Genomic DNA, 14,069 nt, shown 5'->3' with positions numbered 1-14,069 from the left:
GGATCTCACTTTCGCGACAGCACGGGGCTCATAGTGGCTGGTGAACTTTAATTCAGATAAAACCCAATCTTTTTCAGCCTAATGTTATTGCAATAATTTAGATTTTCCTATATTTATGAACAGTAATGTACTTGATGAGTCATCTAACCTTCATCTTCTAGGGAATGCCTCTTACTTCCAATCTTTCTTGAAAACCATATATCAAATCCATTGCAAAATTAGCATCTGCTAAGGTTGCGTCTTTTTATCATGCTTGACACTTTCTTACTCCAGATTCTATTCTTTATCTCTACATATCTCAAATCTGTCCTTAAATAGAATACTGTTGCCATATCTGGGGCAGATCTTCTAATGATGCCCTTTCTCTTTTAGACAAAGTGCAAAAATGCATTGTAAATATAGAGATATGCTCTTACAGCCAACCTCCAACCATTATCACATCGGCGTAATGTTGCTTCTCTTTCTAAAGAGCTAGTGTCTCTTGTGCCATCTGCTAAAATTTATTTTCATGTTATTTGTCAACCAATTAAATCTCATCCTTTTTCTGTGACTGTTCCTAAGTTCTTTAAAAACTCTTATATATTCCTCTAGTTTTTTTCTATGAACATCAGTTCTTTGGAATTTGCTTCCATTATCTTGTTTTCCTGATTCATATAATTTGCAATCTTTTAGTCTCCTGTTAATTATTATCTTGCACAATAAACTTCATCTTCTCTCTTCCAGTAACTTCCAATTCTTATATTGGTTGCTTGCAGCCTTGTTAGAAGAGAAGATGTTAAAAAGAAAATGGATTTGATGGAGAATTACTTACAAAAGTTTTTTAACATTTTTTTCCTATAATTGAATATGATATTTAAAAGTCATTTATTACCATACCAAGATATTACACTTTTAAATAAAGTTAATATACCATCCCATCCAATACAATGTTTTGGTTAGGGAAAGCTTGAGTTAAATGTTTTTTTTTTATTTTAGAAAATTTAATAAAAATTGATATTGACTTACTCACATTTAAATTTTAAAATCATTTTGAATTAATCATTTGAAAAGGCCAAATCATTGTTAAGCTTATGCCATGTTTTATAGTAGTTTTTTTCTTCTATGCATACTTAAATATCATTTGCAAAGAGATGTCTGCAAAAAATCTGTTACACTGGTAATGTCATTCATATCACTGGTAATCATCATCATCACTAGTTAATTTGCATTTTTATATTGAGATAGCTAGATACTTTAAATCCAACTACTTTTAACGGGTGACAACTAAAAATCCGGACAAAAAGAAATTGTGTGCAAGTCATATTCAGTTGTTTAACTTTGCCACTTCGCTACATTATCAAGTAGTGTATGATTCTAGTAATAATTTTACATAGTTTTTGTTTGATAATTGTCAATTTAGTTGTCATAAAATGTCATCTAAAGAGAAGCTTCTTCAAGAACGTGTTGTACATATTTTTATGAACGCCATAAAAGTGTTGGCAAAATGTTTACTGTAAAACATTTTTTGAAAGAAGGTATATCAAAAAGTACAATTTACGATATTTTAAAACATGGTACTGTTGAAAGAAAGTAAGGATCCAGACGAAAGCCCACAATAATGACCAAGAAAAATGTGAAGAAGTTAAAAACTCGATTTAACAACAAAGATGGCATTAGCCAGCGCAATGCTGCTAGAATATTTGAGTGTTCCCAGCATATATATCAGTAGGGCACTAAAAAACTTCAAGTTAAACCAAGGAAAAAGCAGAAATCGCCATCCTACACCAAAAGTCAAATTACTAAAGTAAAAAAAGATTGCTGCTATCTTGTGATACATTTTGGTCTCACAAGATTATGACATCAAACAAAAATTTCATTTTGGATGATGAAAGTTATTTTACTTTAAGTAAGCCCCAAATGCCTGGTAACAGAATTTATTACACAGACGACTCTTCTGTTACACCACCTGATGTTAAATTCAAAATAAAAAGCAAATTTGAGAAAAAAGTAATGTTACATATTGTTGTCTCCGACAGAGGAATTTCAGAGCCATTTTTCAAGGAAAGTGGTCTAGCTGTCAACCAAGAAGTTTACAAAAACCAATGCTTAACTAAAATTTTAATCCCATTTATTAATAAATGTCATTCAGATGATGATTACATATTTTGGCCCGATAAAGTATCCCCACACTATGCGAAAAGTGTTACTGAGTTCCTCCAAAGTGAAAATATTCCTTTTGTACCGAAGAATGTTAACCCCACCAATCTTTCTCAATGTAGACCAATTGAAGATTTTTTTGGAGAACAAAGTTCTTTAGTGTACAAGGGTAGTTGGAAAGCTCCAAATATTTCACAACTCAAGCATAGAATTAAAAAATCCTTGAATGAAATGGACACAACTGGTGTACAAACAGCTTGCGCAAACATTAAAACAAAGTTGCGCAGAGTAGCAGACCCTTTTGTGGAAAACTATTAATTTTATTGTATACTTTAAGTTGTCATCAATTATATATCGACCATGGCCTACTATATAACACGGCCAGATTTGTTGCCTTGAACGCAAAAAATTAGTGGGCTGATTTTAGGTTTTTAGCTTTTGAATCAAAACCTGAAGGTAATTCTATAAAGACATTAATAATATTTAAATAATTTGCTCTTAGCTATAATTATTACTATTACCAAAATTCTTAACCTTCAAACACTAAAACAGTTAGCTAATAATAAATCATGATTGCATTAAGCCGAATGAACTATCTACTTTAGCCATCAATTTTAATCTACAAAATCTTAGTCTTATTTATTGGTTCAAACAACTCAAATTATTGGTTCAAACAACTAAAATTAACAAAAATGTTAGTAAAACTAGCATAATTTTTAAATGTACACATTTACTGAAAGCATTTACATATATTACAAAAAGATTAATCAAGTCAAGTTTCTTTTGTTTCTCAAAAAAACAATATACATATACTATGTTGTTATGGGTTTATTCATTTGTCTTTTTTGGTTTGTCGAACTTTAAAGGCACCAACTTCATTTTTTCTTATGTTTCCATTTTTAATTTGTTGCTCATTGTTAAAATATATGTTGGTAATAATTGTGTTTACCAAATGCCTTCCCCATTCCTCATGTTCAATACACATAAAATCACTATCACTTGGTTGATATTTTTCTAGCGCTAGCAAGGATGCATTTTTTATATCATGGGAATACTTTAATAACATTTTCTTTACAGTGTCCAGAATTATAAACCCATTACAAACATAGTTAGCTAATTCTTTGGAAGGTTTTGTTAAACCACCAGGTGAAAGAATTTCCAGATATTCTGTTGAGACTTTATTGAAACTTAATGATTTCAGACAGTTAGAACAGTTATATTTATCCCCAATCTTTTTCGTGATGTAACCAGATATATTGATTGCAACTTCGTAAGAGTCATGACAAAGCTCATTCTCTTGAATTTCATTGCTATATTTTTCCAATTTTATTAAAAGTTCATTTTTGTCAATTTTTGTATCAAGTTTAAGATTGCTCATCCAACAATTGATATTGGCTTTAATTAAGGATTTCATGCATAATATCTTTTCAGACCTTTGAACTTCACGAAAACTGACTAAAAATCTTCCACCACTCATTTGTCGATATTTACTGAAATGTCTTTCTAATGGATCAGTTTGAAACCTGCTAGTTAAAACATATTTATATCCTTCTGAAAATAAATCTTCAATCAGACTTGCAGTACCCTTCAGTGTTGTAATTAATGCATTAGTTGTTTGAGCAGATAAAGTATACTTATTACATCTTTGAAACTGCAAGTTTTTCCATTCATTAATCCATGTTGCAAAAACTCGAAAAAATTGTGACTTTTTGTCACCTGGAATAGCTGCATTACCAATCCTATTGTTTGTATTAAACATTACCTTTGAATTAGAAATAGTCCACCAAATATTAATAAGCCTTAGAAATCCAGCAGCTGCAGTTTCGTTTGGAAAATAGCTGATGATTGCAGCAGAGGTGGTTTCATCAAAAATATTTAAAGCTAAAGGAACACTTTGTTTGTTGTTTCCTGGATGTAAAGTTTGGGCAGACAATTTGAAAGCTTTTTTTAAGTTAGCAGGTAACAATTCATCTTTCTCATAAACATTATGCAATAAACTCCAAGAAATTTCTCCAGCTTCAACATGAATAATATCATCAAACTCAATAAAATCAAAAGGTGGAAATACAAACCGTTTTGAATTTAATAAACTATTTCTAATGTTTTTCAGTAAATGAACACTGTCATATAAATTGTAAACCCGGTGTCCCATAAAAGTAAAATATATTTCATTATCTTGTTCACCAAACTTTAAACGTAGAATTTTAAATGCTGAAACATTTGTTGCATGATTGTCAGTTATTATAGCTCGTACATTAAAAGATGCTTTATATAAAGTATCTAACGTTTCTTCTATATGTGAACTAATCATAGAACCAGAAATTTGAAATTCTGGACAGGCCTTAATTACAAAGGGGATATATTCTTTCAAGCTAACCACCATGAACACAACTATACCAGAATAGAAATTACCATCATCATCAGCACCAATTAAACTTCCTCCATGATATTGGACACCTTTTTGTAAATACATCTCATCAATTAAAACAACACAGTCAGCACTAATACTACCATTTTCCAAAAGTAATATTAATCCTGATAATGGATCAATGCCACCCTTTGAAAGTGATTTTAAATAAGACAACGAAGGAAGTGGAAACTCTTCTAATAGCAAAGTATAAGCCTGTTTTGATGTATATCTGTGCATTAGAGAAAATCTAATGATTTCATTTGTGTAGATTGGACGTCCTTGTGGTTTATAAAGAGATAATTTATATAAATCTGATAATACACTTTTTAATACGTTCTTTGCAACTTCATGCATATAAGAAACAAAATTAACAAGCATACTGGCACTGGTCAATTTACAAACACTGCCTTCTCTAAACCATTTAGGCAATGGAACTGGGATACCTTTCATATGCAGCTTTACATGTAAGTCTTTATCAATAGTAATACTCTCAATGTTAGGAGTAACATCCCCGTCATCGAAATAAATTCGAAGAAATAACACACGGTTATCAACTAGTTTAAATGAAAATCCTGCTGGACAAAAACTTTCATTAAGATCTATAATGCTTTTAATTGTATCATGTTTTCTAAAATCGTATGTTTCATCGAGAAAAGGATGAGAATATATACGAACTGCAGGGGGCTTACGTAAAGCTGAGGTTGATTGAATTAAAGATGGCTTTGATAGGATGTTTTGGTTGGTAATAACTGTTGGTATAGGATTTTTTAATTCAATGTTATAAGTTTACCTCTTTTCAAATATTTATCTTCAAAATGATCGATACATATAACTGAGTTTTCTGTGGGGCTCCAATCAGCTCGGTTGACAAACTTAATCCAACAATTTCGAAGATCTAACTGATTGCTATCAGGAAAACTAAACACAGTTTTGTATGTTACGTGGTTGCTGTTACTGGAACATTCTTCAATCTTTCGCTTATAATTACTTCTACAACCAACAACACAACACTTTTTTGGCATTGCAAAATAAAGTATTACTTGAATTAAAAAAAGTTTAATTTAAGATTGTTAAATCGGTTCATTGTAAACTTCAAACTCATGTTTTTTCGGCCCACTAATTTTTTGCGTTCAAGGCAACAAATCCGGCCGTGTTATATAGTAGGCCATGTATCGACCATATAAAATTGTTATGAATAAATTGTTTCATCAAAATTAACATTTCTTCTCATTCCGGAGAATTTTAGTTGTCAGCCGTTATAACTTAGTAACTCTTCTTAATTCTTTCAAAAGTTGTCTTTAGGCTATAAACAACATAAATTAATTAAGTTTACTTTTTTTTTCAAAATAGAATTACTTTATTATTTTTTTCAATATAAAATAAATAATTTTTTCAGAAATTACTTTTTTTATCTATTAATTAATACAAACCATATGAGTCCCTAATGCTGACAAAAATCCCATCAAAATCCTTTGAAGTGGTGATACTGTATACCATAAATTATCTATAATGAGTTATTTCAAAACCTTGCATTGAAATCCAACAGAGTTATTATCATTTTTCTACAACCGATATTTATCTCAAGTTATAACAACTTATTTCAAAAAATAATAATTTTTTGAAATAAGTTTTGGGTGAAATAACTATAAAAATTATTTCACCCAAAAAAGTCTAAATATTAAAAAGAAGTACACAGAATTTATTCCTGAATCATTTTGTTCCTCTTTTTTTCTTATTAAAAAACATATTGGTGGTAAAAATGTGTCTCAACAAATAATTCTAGCAACACAACATTTTCAACATTCTTTTTATTCAAATTTTGAGCAAGCCTTGTCAACATCAATGATTTGAAAAATTGTCTTGACATATTCAAAGTTTTCTGGGGTATTTTTTGCAATCGCCACAATCATTTGCTTCTTAACCCCTGTGCTTTTGTGGCCCTCTTGTGACCAAAGTTTGACTGATTTTTGAAGAGGACTATGTGGCTCAGACTCATCGAACTTTGAGTCAATTATGCTTAAGCTCACTTTCAAAAAAGAGCCACCACCATCTATTCTAAGCTTTAGAAAAGCCTTGCTTTCAAGTTCTCTTGATGGTACAACTTTTTCTTTCAGCTGATGCAGTTCCTGGCAATGAACATCTTGGTGATCTTCTGAGCTGGGAGCAAGTTTTAGGGAGCTCATTGTGAAGTAGTCTCTCAAAGCCTTGCCACTAATCTGGTTAAGTGCAGATCCAAGTTTCCTCATTTCAATATTTGAAAAACCCATATTCTCTTGGATTGAAACCATATTTTGATTATAATACTCAAAGAACCAGGAAAGAGTTGCTGTGCAGCTGCTGACCCTGAAAACTACATTATAAATTAGAACTATATTATTTACATTTTGTAATGCCAATCAGATTAAAATAATAATTAGGAAAATTATTATTGTACATTTACCTTTCTCAAAGCCAATGGCATTCCTTGTGGTCTGCTGATCTGAACTGTTCCTCTTGGTGATGCATCTTTGTATGAAATCATAGAGAATGCTATCTGCTCTGCACCTATTGGGTCTGCTAATGCATGTTCTCTGAGGTTTTCATGATGTTTTCCTTGTGTACAATGATAAGGATGTCCACAAGCAAGTACAGATAAGCAAGTTGTGCACCTTTTTTCAGCTGCAGGAGTTAGTGTACTAGCTTGATAGTGTACTATCACACTGTGCTGTTTGCCTTGTGATGGCTTTTACAAACAATGGAGTTAAAATTGAACAAGTCTGGAATATTTTTGTCACTTAACTGATGGACCTTAAATCGACAAGTCATGGAAATTCCAGAAGGCACAAGATCATCACTGAAGTTAATTTGAGATAATCTGGTGAATTTTCTCCTGGTACAATTCAGTCAATTACCTGTCTGCTTTTTCATACAGATTAAACAAACAGATTCTCTGCAGTCTTCATGGTTTTTAACAAACGTAGACAATGGAAAACACATTTTAGGTACGCGGAAATAAAATATTTTTTGCATGGACATAAACAATAAGTACATGATAGGGATAAGCTGAGTAAATTCTCTTAGCTCAAAAAAATCAATTAAATTTCAATTGTGTGATCAACTATCACTTTGATAATTAAAAATTTGTAAATTGCTTCATTTTTAAGAGATGATATCTATTGTTAAATAACAGTCAAATTTAACTCTGCACAAAATATCCAAATTATATTATCTCTCTTTGATTTCAAACCATGATTTCAATTTTTAGTGTTATGAGATCATTATAACATACACAATGATTGGTTAAAAAGATTTTGATGGGATAGTTTTTCAGCATTATGGTCCCAGATTTTCAGGGCGTGACAAGTGGGTTCATTGTTGTTAGAAAAATATTTTTGAATTTATATAAATTTTTGTCTACCCTAAAAGAATTCAAATTTTATACTTAAAATTTAACAGAAACATTTCTTGAAACTCAGGGGTCGTGCATAAATTATGTCACAGTTTAGGAAGGGAAGTAGACAATTTTGTGACAATTTGTTACGAGGGGAGGGGGGTCTCGATTTTATAGTGCAATATTTTTTTTTTTAATTCAAATCTAGAGAAGATTTTCTTTCAATTAAAAGAGTATCTGATCAAATCAAAACCCTCAGTTGATGTATCTAAATGTTGATTGTAAAATCAACTATGCCTAAATCTTACTTAGTTGATGTGTGCACTCCGTTAATGGAGTAGTTACAGCCTGTTAACGGACTGTTACAGCTGTAACAGTCTATGTGCAGTGCACATTCTGCGCTTTATCTTTTTATGGTAAGAACTTTATTTAGTTAGTGCGCAATAGTGTGCAGCAACAAAAAAACAACCTTTTTTCCCTAATTAATAAAAAAAAATTACAATACCAAGAGGTGAACATGGAACCCTCGTTTTGCTGGACTGATGCAGAATCCACTCGACCACGCTAACGTTGCAAGTTGTAAGAAAATTGTATTTATAAAATATTATTTTTGTGTATATAATATATTATTATGTATTATTATGTATTATATAATATTTTGCATGTATATAATATTTTGCATATATATATATAACCTTTATATATATAATATTTTGCATGTAATATATATTGGAAGGATAGGTTTTCAAAATTGGTATCATGTTTAAGATTACGATATTAATTTATACAACTTCACAGAATTATTGGGGTTAAAAAAAAACATTAAACAGACTAAAAAGTACTAATTAATTAACTCAAAAGTTCAGAAAATTATAGACATTATTATATTTAAAATGGTTATGTATTTTGTAAAATTTTGTACCCCCCTTCCTGAAAAAAAAAAAAAAATTAGGGGAGGGGGTACAAAATTGTTGCATAATATTAGGGGTGGGGTGGGGTCAGTGTTATGGATGCGTTACAAGGTGGTGAAAAAATATCAAAAATGCGTGATGTAATTTATGGACGACCCCTTATATAAACCTCTAATATTTTTGTCTGTACTAATTTGATTTAAACTTTATACTCAAAAGTATAATATTTATTTCAAGGCTGTGTTATACCATCACGACCATGTACAACCTAACTCCAAGATACATGTCTAATAAATGACGGCGGTCTGGAAGCAAATTATAATAACTATTGTGTATAAAAATTACCAATATCATTTCAAAAAAATACTCTTTTATGAAAATAAATTGCATTTATTTAATGCGAAGATGGTGGTTCAGTACATCCTTCTCCCATCTTAGTACGCCCTATATCTGGAGACCAAATAAATTTTGTAGCCCATTAAGAATGATTCTTACACCTATCTTTTGATACCAAGCTATTTCTTTTTAGATAAGAATTGACAAAGTTACAATATTTTGTAAAAACAAAAATTTTTTGACCACAATTTTATTAACAAATCCATATATCAAAAATTAGCTACCATCATAAATTTTTGAAGAATTATTCAATTTGCATAATTTTTCACCATTAAAATACTGTATTAAAGGGCTTTCCAATAATGTTAAATATTTTAGTCTTTGATTATTTAAAAAAAATCAGTCCATATACCTAATTTTCTGCCTTTAAGTGCCTTTAATTTTCTTAAAAAGGTTTCTAAACTCCTGAATTTTTTATATTTTACATATTTTATTAACACATTGTTTTATCAAATTAAAAAAAACTTTCTATATTCATAGTATGCTTGTTTTGATATATTGACTATACTAAACTCTCTTAATCAGCTAGTATATAGTTCTATAGCCTTATAAAGTTTAACATAGTAATATATAGATTTTTAATGATATAAAATAATAGACAAAAGAAATTGCTTACTTTTTCTGAAGACATACCAATAGCTAATGTTTTTTCTTTTTTTATTTAAATGATGGTTGCACGAGTCTTTATACACAATTTTTTGACGTACCAGTATTGAATTAATAACTTTTGTTTTCGTTTTTTTGTATGTCATTTACTTATTAAAAATTTGCTAGTTTATTTAAAATTAAGTATGCTACAAAAAAAAATTTTAATTACCATTCTTCTTTTTTTCATTTAGTACTAAATAATTTCATTTAATAAAAAATGTTTACTTTTTAAAACCTTAAAAAAAGATTGTTTACAAGTTTAAAAGTAAGAAGTGTTAAGCGCGGTTTTATTATTCGGTTGCGAAGATAAAAAAGCTTAGGTTTAAGATTCACTACACATTTTCGTGTAGTGCGTAAAAAAATTGCCGTCAGTCGGTTATTAGTTTAAACCAGCGCACAGTGGGCCAGTAGGTGGACAAAATGGGAAAAATTTTAGTTGTCTAATCTTGAAAACCTATTTAATTTTAGTATCTACATATAATAGGAGAAATCTATTGATAATTTATTTATATTAAACCCTTAGTTACCAGGACTCTAAGCATTTGAATATTGAGATAAAATAAAAAATAAAAAAAATTATAAATAAATAATTAACGGTGACATCAACGTTGTGTTATATTTCAATTACATCTGCGTTTTTGAAACAAAAAATTAGTACATGTTATTCTAGAGTATTTAGAGATAAAAAAAACCAATGTGTGAAATAAATTTGTCATAGCATGTTATCTCAGTTATACTTTGAAAATCACAGATTAAAAAAAAAAATTTCTTAAGAAACTTATTTTTTGCCGCACAATAACTAATAATTACCACAATTTGTCACGTGTTGTCTTATATTTATTTGATCTATATGATGCTTCAATCGAGTTTTAATTGATTTCTCGTCCCCTTAAATCCCCGTTCAGATTTTATGTATGTTCTAACTTGGTTGCTATGGTACTAAATTTTGCATAGCAACAACTCATTTTTACATTAACTTTGTTTTAACAGTATTTTACTTGCGCTAAATACACAATATTGGGGGTATGTATTAAAATGAGATTCAGAATTCTTATGAGGTTAACTTTTTTTGGTTACTATGGATACCTTACTTTGCATAACATAGCAACAACATATTTTCGGTAGTTGTTAGTAATTTAATTACTAACACTGACAGTAATTTAATTACTTTTAATTTTAATTACTAACACTTGTAGTAACTTAATTACTAACAAGTATTAGTAGTCCAGGCGGCATATATATTATAACATTTTACTTTTAAATACAAAATACTTGTTACAATATTTATTTAGATATGGTTTTGTTAAACTTAGACATTCATAATTTTCTCCAAAAAAACAATCTTAGTATTTCAAAACAAAATATTACTGAAGATATATTAAAATTTATTCAGCCAAAATTTGCTGATTTTAAAGACGTTGATTTTAGACATGCTGTTCAACGATTTGTTTACTTGTGTAAAAAAAAGTGGAAATCTGCAAACTATACTGTGAAAAATTTTGAAAAGAAGTTTGTGAACTGGCTTAATGAATATTTAATTGTCAGAAAAAAAGACAATGAACCAACTGCAAGTAGACGTGGTCGAAAACCAGTTGCATTTGATAATAGTTCTAATAAAACTAAAAAACGGCGTGTATCTTGTTTAATTGAATCTCATTCATCCAATGAATTATTTTTTGCTGCTAATAAAAAATTTAGAGATGAATCTGTTGTTATTGCTGCCAAGAATGTTTTAAATATATCAAATACAGATAAAGCAACTAAATATTCAGCAGACGAAGCACTGGCTTTAATAATTGATGCAAGTCTGACAAAAGCTTCCTATCAATTGATTAGAAGCGGAGCCTTGGAGAAAGAATATAACATCTACCCCGCTTACAATGATGTCAGAGATGCAAAATTGAAATGTTATCCTGCAAACATAACAGTGGAGGACTATTCAGCTTCAGTTCCTTTAAAAGATTTAATGACTCATACTTTGCAAAGAATCTGTGCAGTTCAGGAGCCTGTGCTAAGGCACTTGATATTGAACGACAAAGCAATAAAAACAATGACACTAACGTGTAAGGCTGGTTTTGATGGTGCTACTGGCCAAAGCATTTATAAACAAGTTTTATCAGAACCCGACATTGACAGAGATTTAAAGCGTGAAGAACCATTATTTATTACTTGTCTTGTCCCATTGGATTTGACTGGATTTAACAACAGCAACGAAAAGGTGCCTATTTGGAGAAATCAAAAGTCGTCCTCCACAGCCTATTGTAGACCCATAAGATTTGCATACAAAATGGAATCCAAGGAATCTGTGATTGAAGAAGATCAGTACATTAAAAGTGAGATAGAAAGCTTAAGTATGATTTTATTAGAGGTTTGCGGATCTTCTATTGAAGTGAATTGTATTATTGAACTTACAATGATTGATGGGAAGGTTCAAACAATATTATTTGAAAAAAATAACTCATACCAATGCTGTTCAGTGTGTGGTGTCTCTCCAAAAAATATAAATAGTCTTGATATCCTTTATATAGATTATACTAACAGAGAGTTCAAATATGTTCTTTCCAGTCTTCATGCATGGATTCGATTTTTTGAGATGTTATTGCACATTGCATATAAAAAAGAAACAAGAAAGTGGCAAGCAAGATCTAAAAAACACAAAGAAAAGGCATCTGTAGCTAAACAAAAGATTCAGACTGATTTTATGAACAAAATGGGACTTGTTGTTGATTTCCCTAAAAGTGGTGGTTCTGGAACAAGTAATGATGACAATACCTTAAGGCGTGCTTTTGCAGCATATGAACAAACAGCTGAAATTCTGGGTATTGACCAAAACCTTATATTCAGATTTTACATTATCTTGGTAACGCTTTCTTCAGGATATGAAATAGACTGCTTAAAGTTCAAGGATTATTGTTTTGACACTTTTAGACTATATGTGTCCCTTTATCCATGGTATTACATGGCTCAATCAGTTTACAAAGTATTGAGACATGGACATGACATAATTAAAAGCCTTATATTACCCATCGGACTTATGTCAGAGGAAGCTCAAGAGGCTAGAAATAAAGACTTTAAATCTTATCGCGAAAATTTCAGCCGAAAAACATCCAGAAAAGCAACAAATACTGATCTTATCAATAGACTCCTAGTTTCCAGTGATCCTGTTATTTCATCATTGCGTAAATCAACATCACACCAAACAAATCATAAAGCATTTCCTTCAGATGTTTAACAATTACTTAAACAATCTTCAAACGATATTATTGTTTTATATTTTTTTGATGTAATTTAAAATTGATAACGTTTTCTTGCACTATTTTTTGCTTTTATTATTCCTAAAACATTATTTACCTAAATACTCAATTTTTATTCAATATAGGTGGGTCAAAAATCCGATAAGATATTCAAATATCAATTTACCACTTTGTAACTAAGGAAAGTATCCGGTAACTAAGCAATATAAGTATCCATAACAACTAAATTTAAAAAATTATCACTTTTGTAAGAAGTGTGATCTCATATTGGTACTCATGCCAAATTTAGTGAATATAGCACTTATAAAATATCTGCAGATAACAAAAGTAGATTGTTGCTAAGCAAAATAAAGGTATCCATAGCAACGAAATAAAAAAATATTACCTTCACAAAAAGCGCAGACATCATATTAGTACTCATACTAATTTTAGTGAATATAGCTCTAATATCAAATTAGTTATGAATTTGTCCAGTAAAAGTGCATTCTGGCCCACTGTGCGCTGCACAGTGGGCCAGAACCTTCGATGTATTTTAAATTTATTTAAATTATTATTTGCATATATACTTACAGAAGTTTTTAAAATGCGCAAACAAAGGACTTTGGGGTCGTATAAAGTATCTAAGGTACCCTCTTTTTTTTTTTTTAATAAATTTTTTTTTTTTTAATAAATTTTTTTATTGAGAAAAAAAATAAAGGAGGGATGGGGGGGGGATATTTGAGGGGGTAGGTATTTGAGAAACGTACGTACTTTTAAGGAGGGGTGGAGATATAAAAGTACGCATGGCAACAGGGGGGAGGGGGGGTCAAATTTCAAAATTTTTGGCGTACGTACTTTATGGACGACCCCTAAGCAATAGTAATAATCAAGACTTAACATTCACCATTTAAGTATGGTGAATATAGGTAAGTATAGGTCTTGATTACAATAACATATACAAAATA

At 30.2% G+C, this 14,069-nt stretch overlaps 1 protein-coding gene across 4 annotated transcripts in view; it reads right to left on the bottom strand.

Annotated features, from left to right (window-relative positions):
• Positions 1-10,148, bottom strand: part of LOC101234272 (cytoplasmic dynein 2 intermediate chain 1) — a 104,595-nt gene extending 94,447 nt beyond the window's left edge. For 3 of the 4 annotated variants that reach the window (XR_010641740.1, XM_065809836.1, XM_065809838.1), the window contains exon 1: positions 9,840-10,148. Coding sequence is in view for 3 of the 4 variants with exons in the window: in XM_065809836.1 (XP_065665908.1) it covers positions 9,840-9,854 (15 nt within the window). In the remaining variant the exon portion in view is untranslated. The remainder of the gene's footprint in view (positions 1-9,839) is intronic. The other variant, XM_065809837.1, reaches the window with a different exon arrangement.
• Between the last annotated feature and the right edge of the window lie 3,921 nt (positions 10,149-14,069).

This window comes from Hydra vulgaris, chromosome 11, assembly GCF_038396675.1.
Source record: "Hydra vulgaris chromosome 11, alternate assembly HydraT2T_AEP".
Lineage (NCBI taxonomy): Eukaryota > Metazoa > Cnidaria > Hydrozoa > Anthoathecata > Hydridae > Hydra > Hydra vulgaris.
The sequence above is the reverse complement of the archived record's forward strand: the minus strand, read 5'-3'. Positions and strand labels throughout refer to the sequence as shown.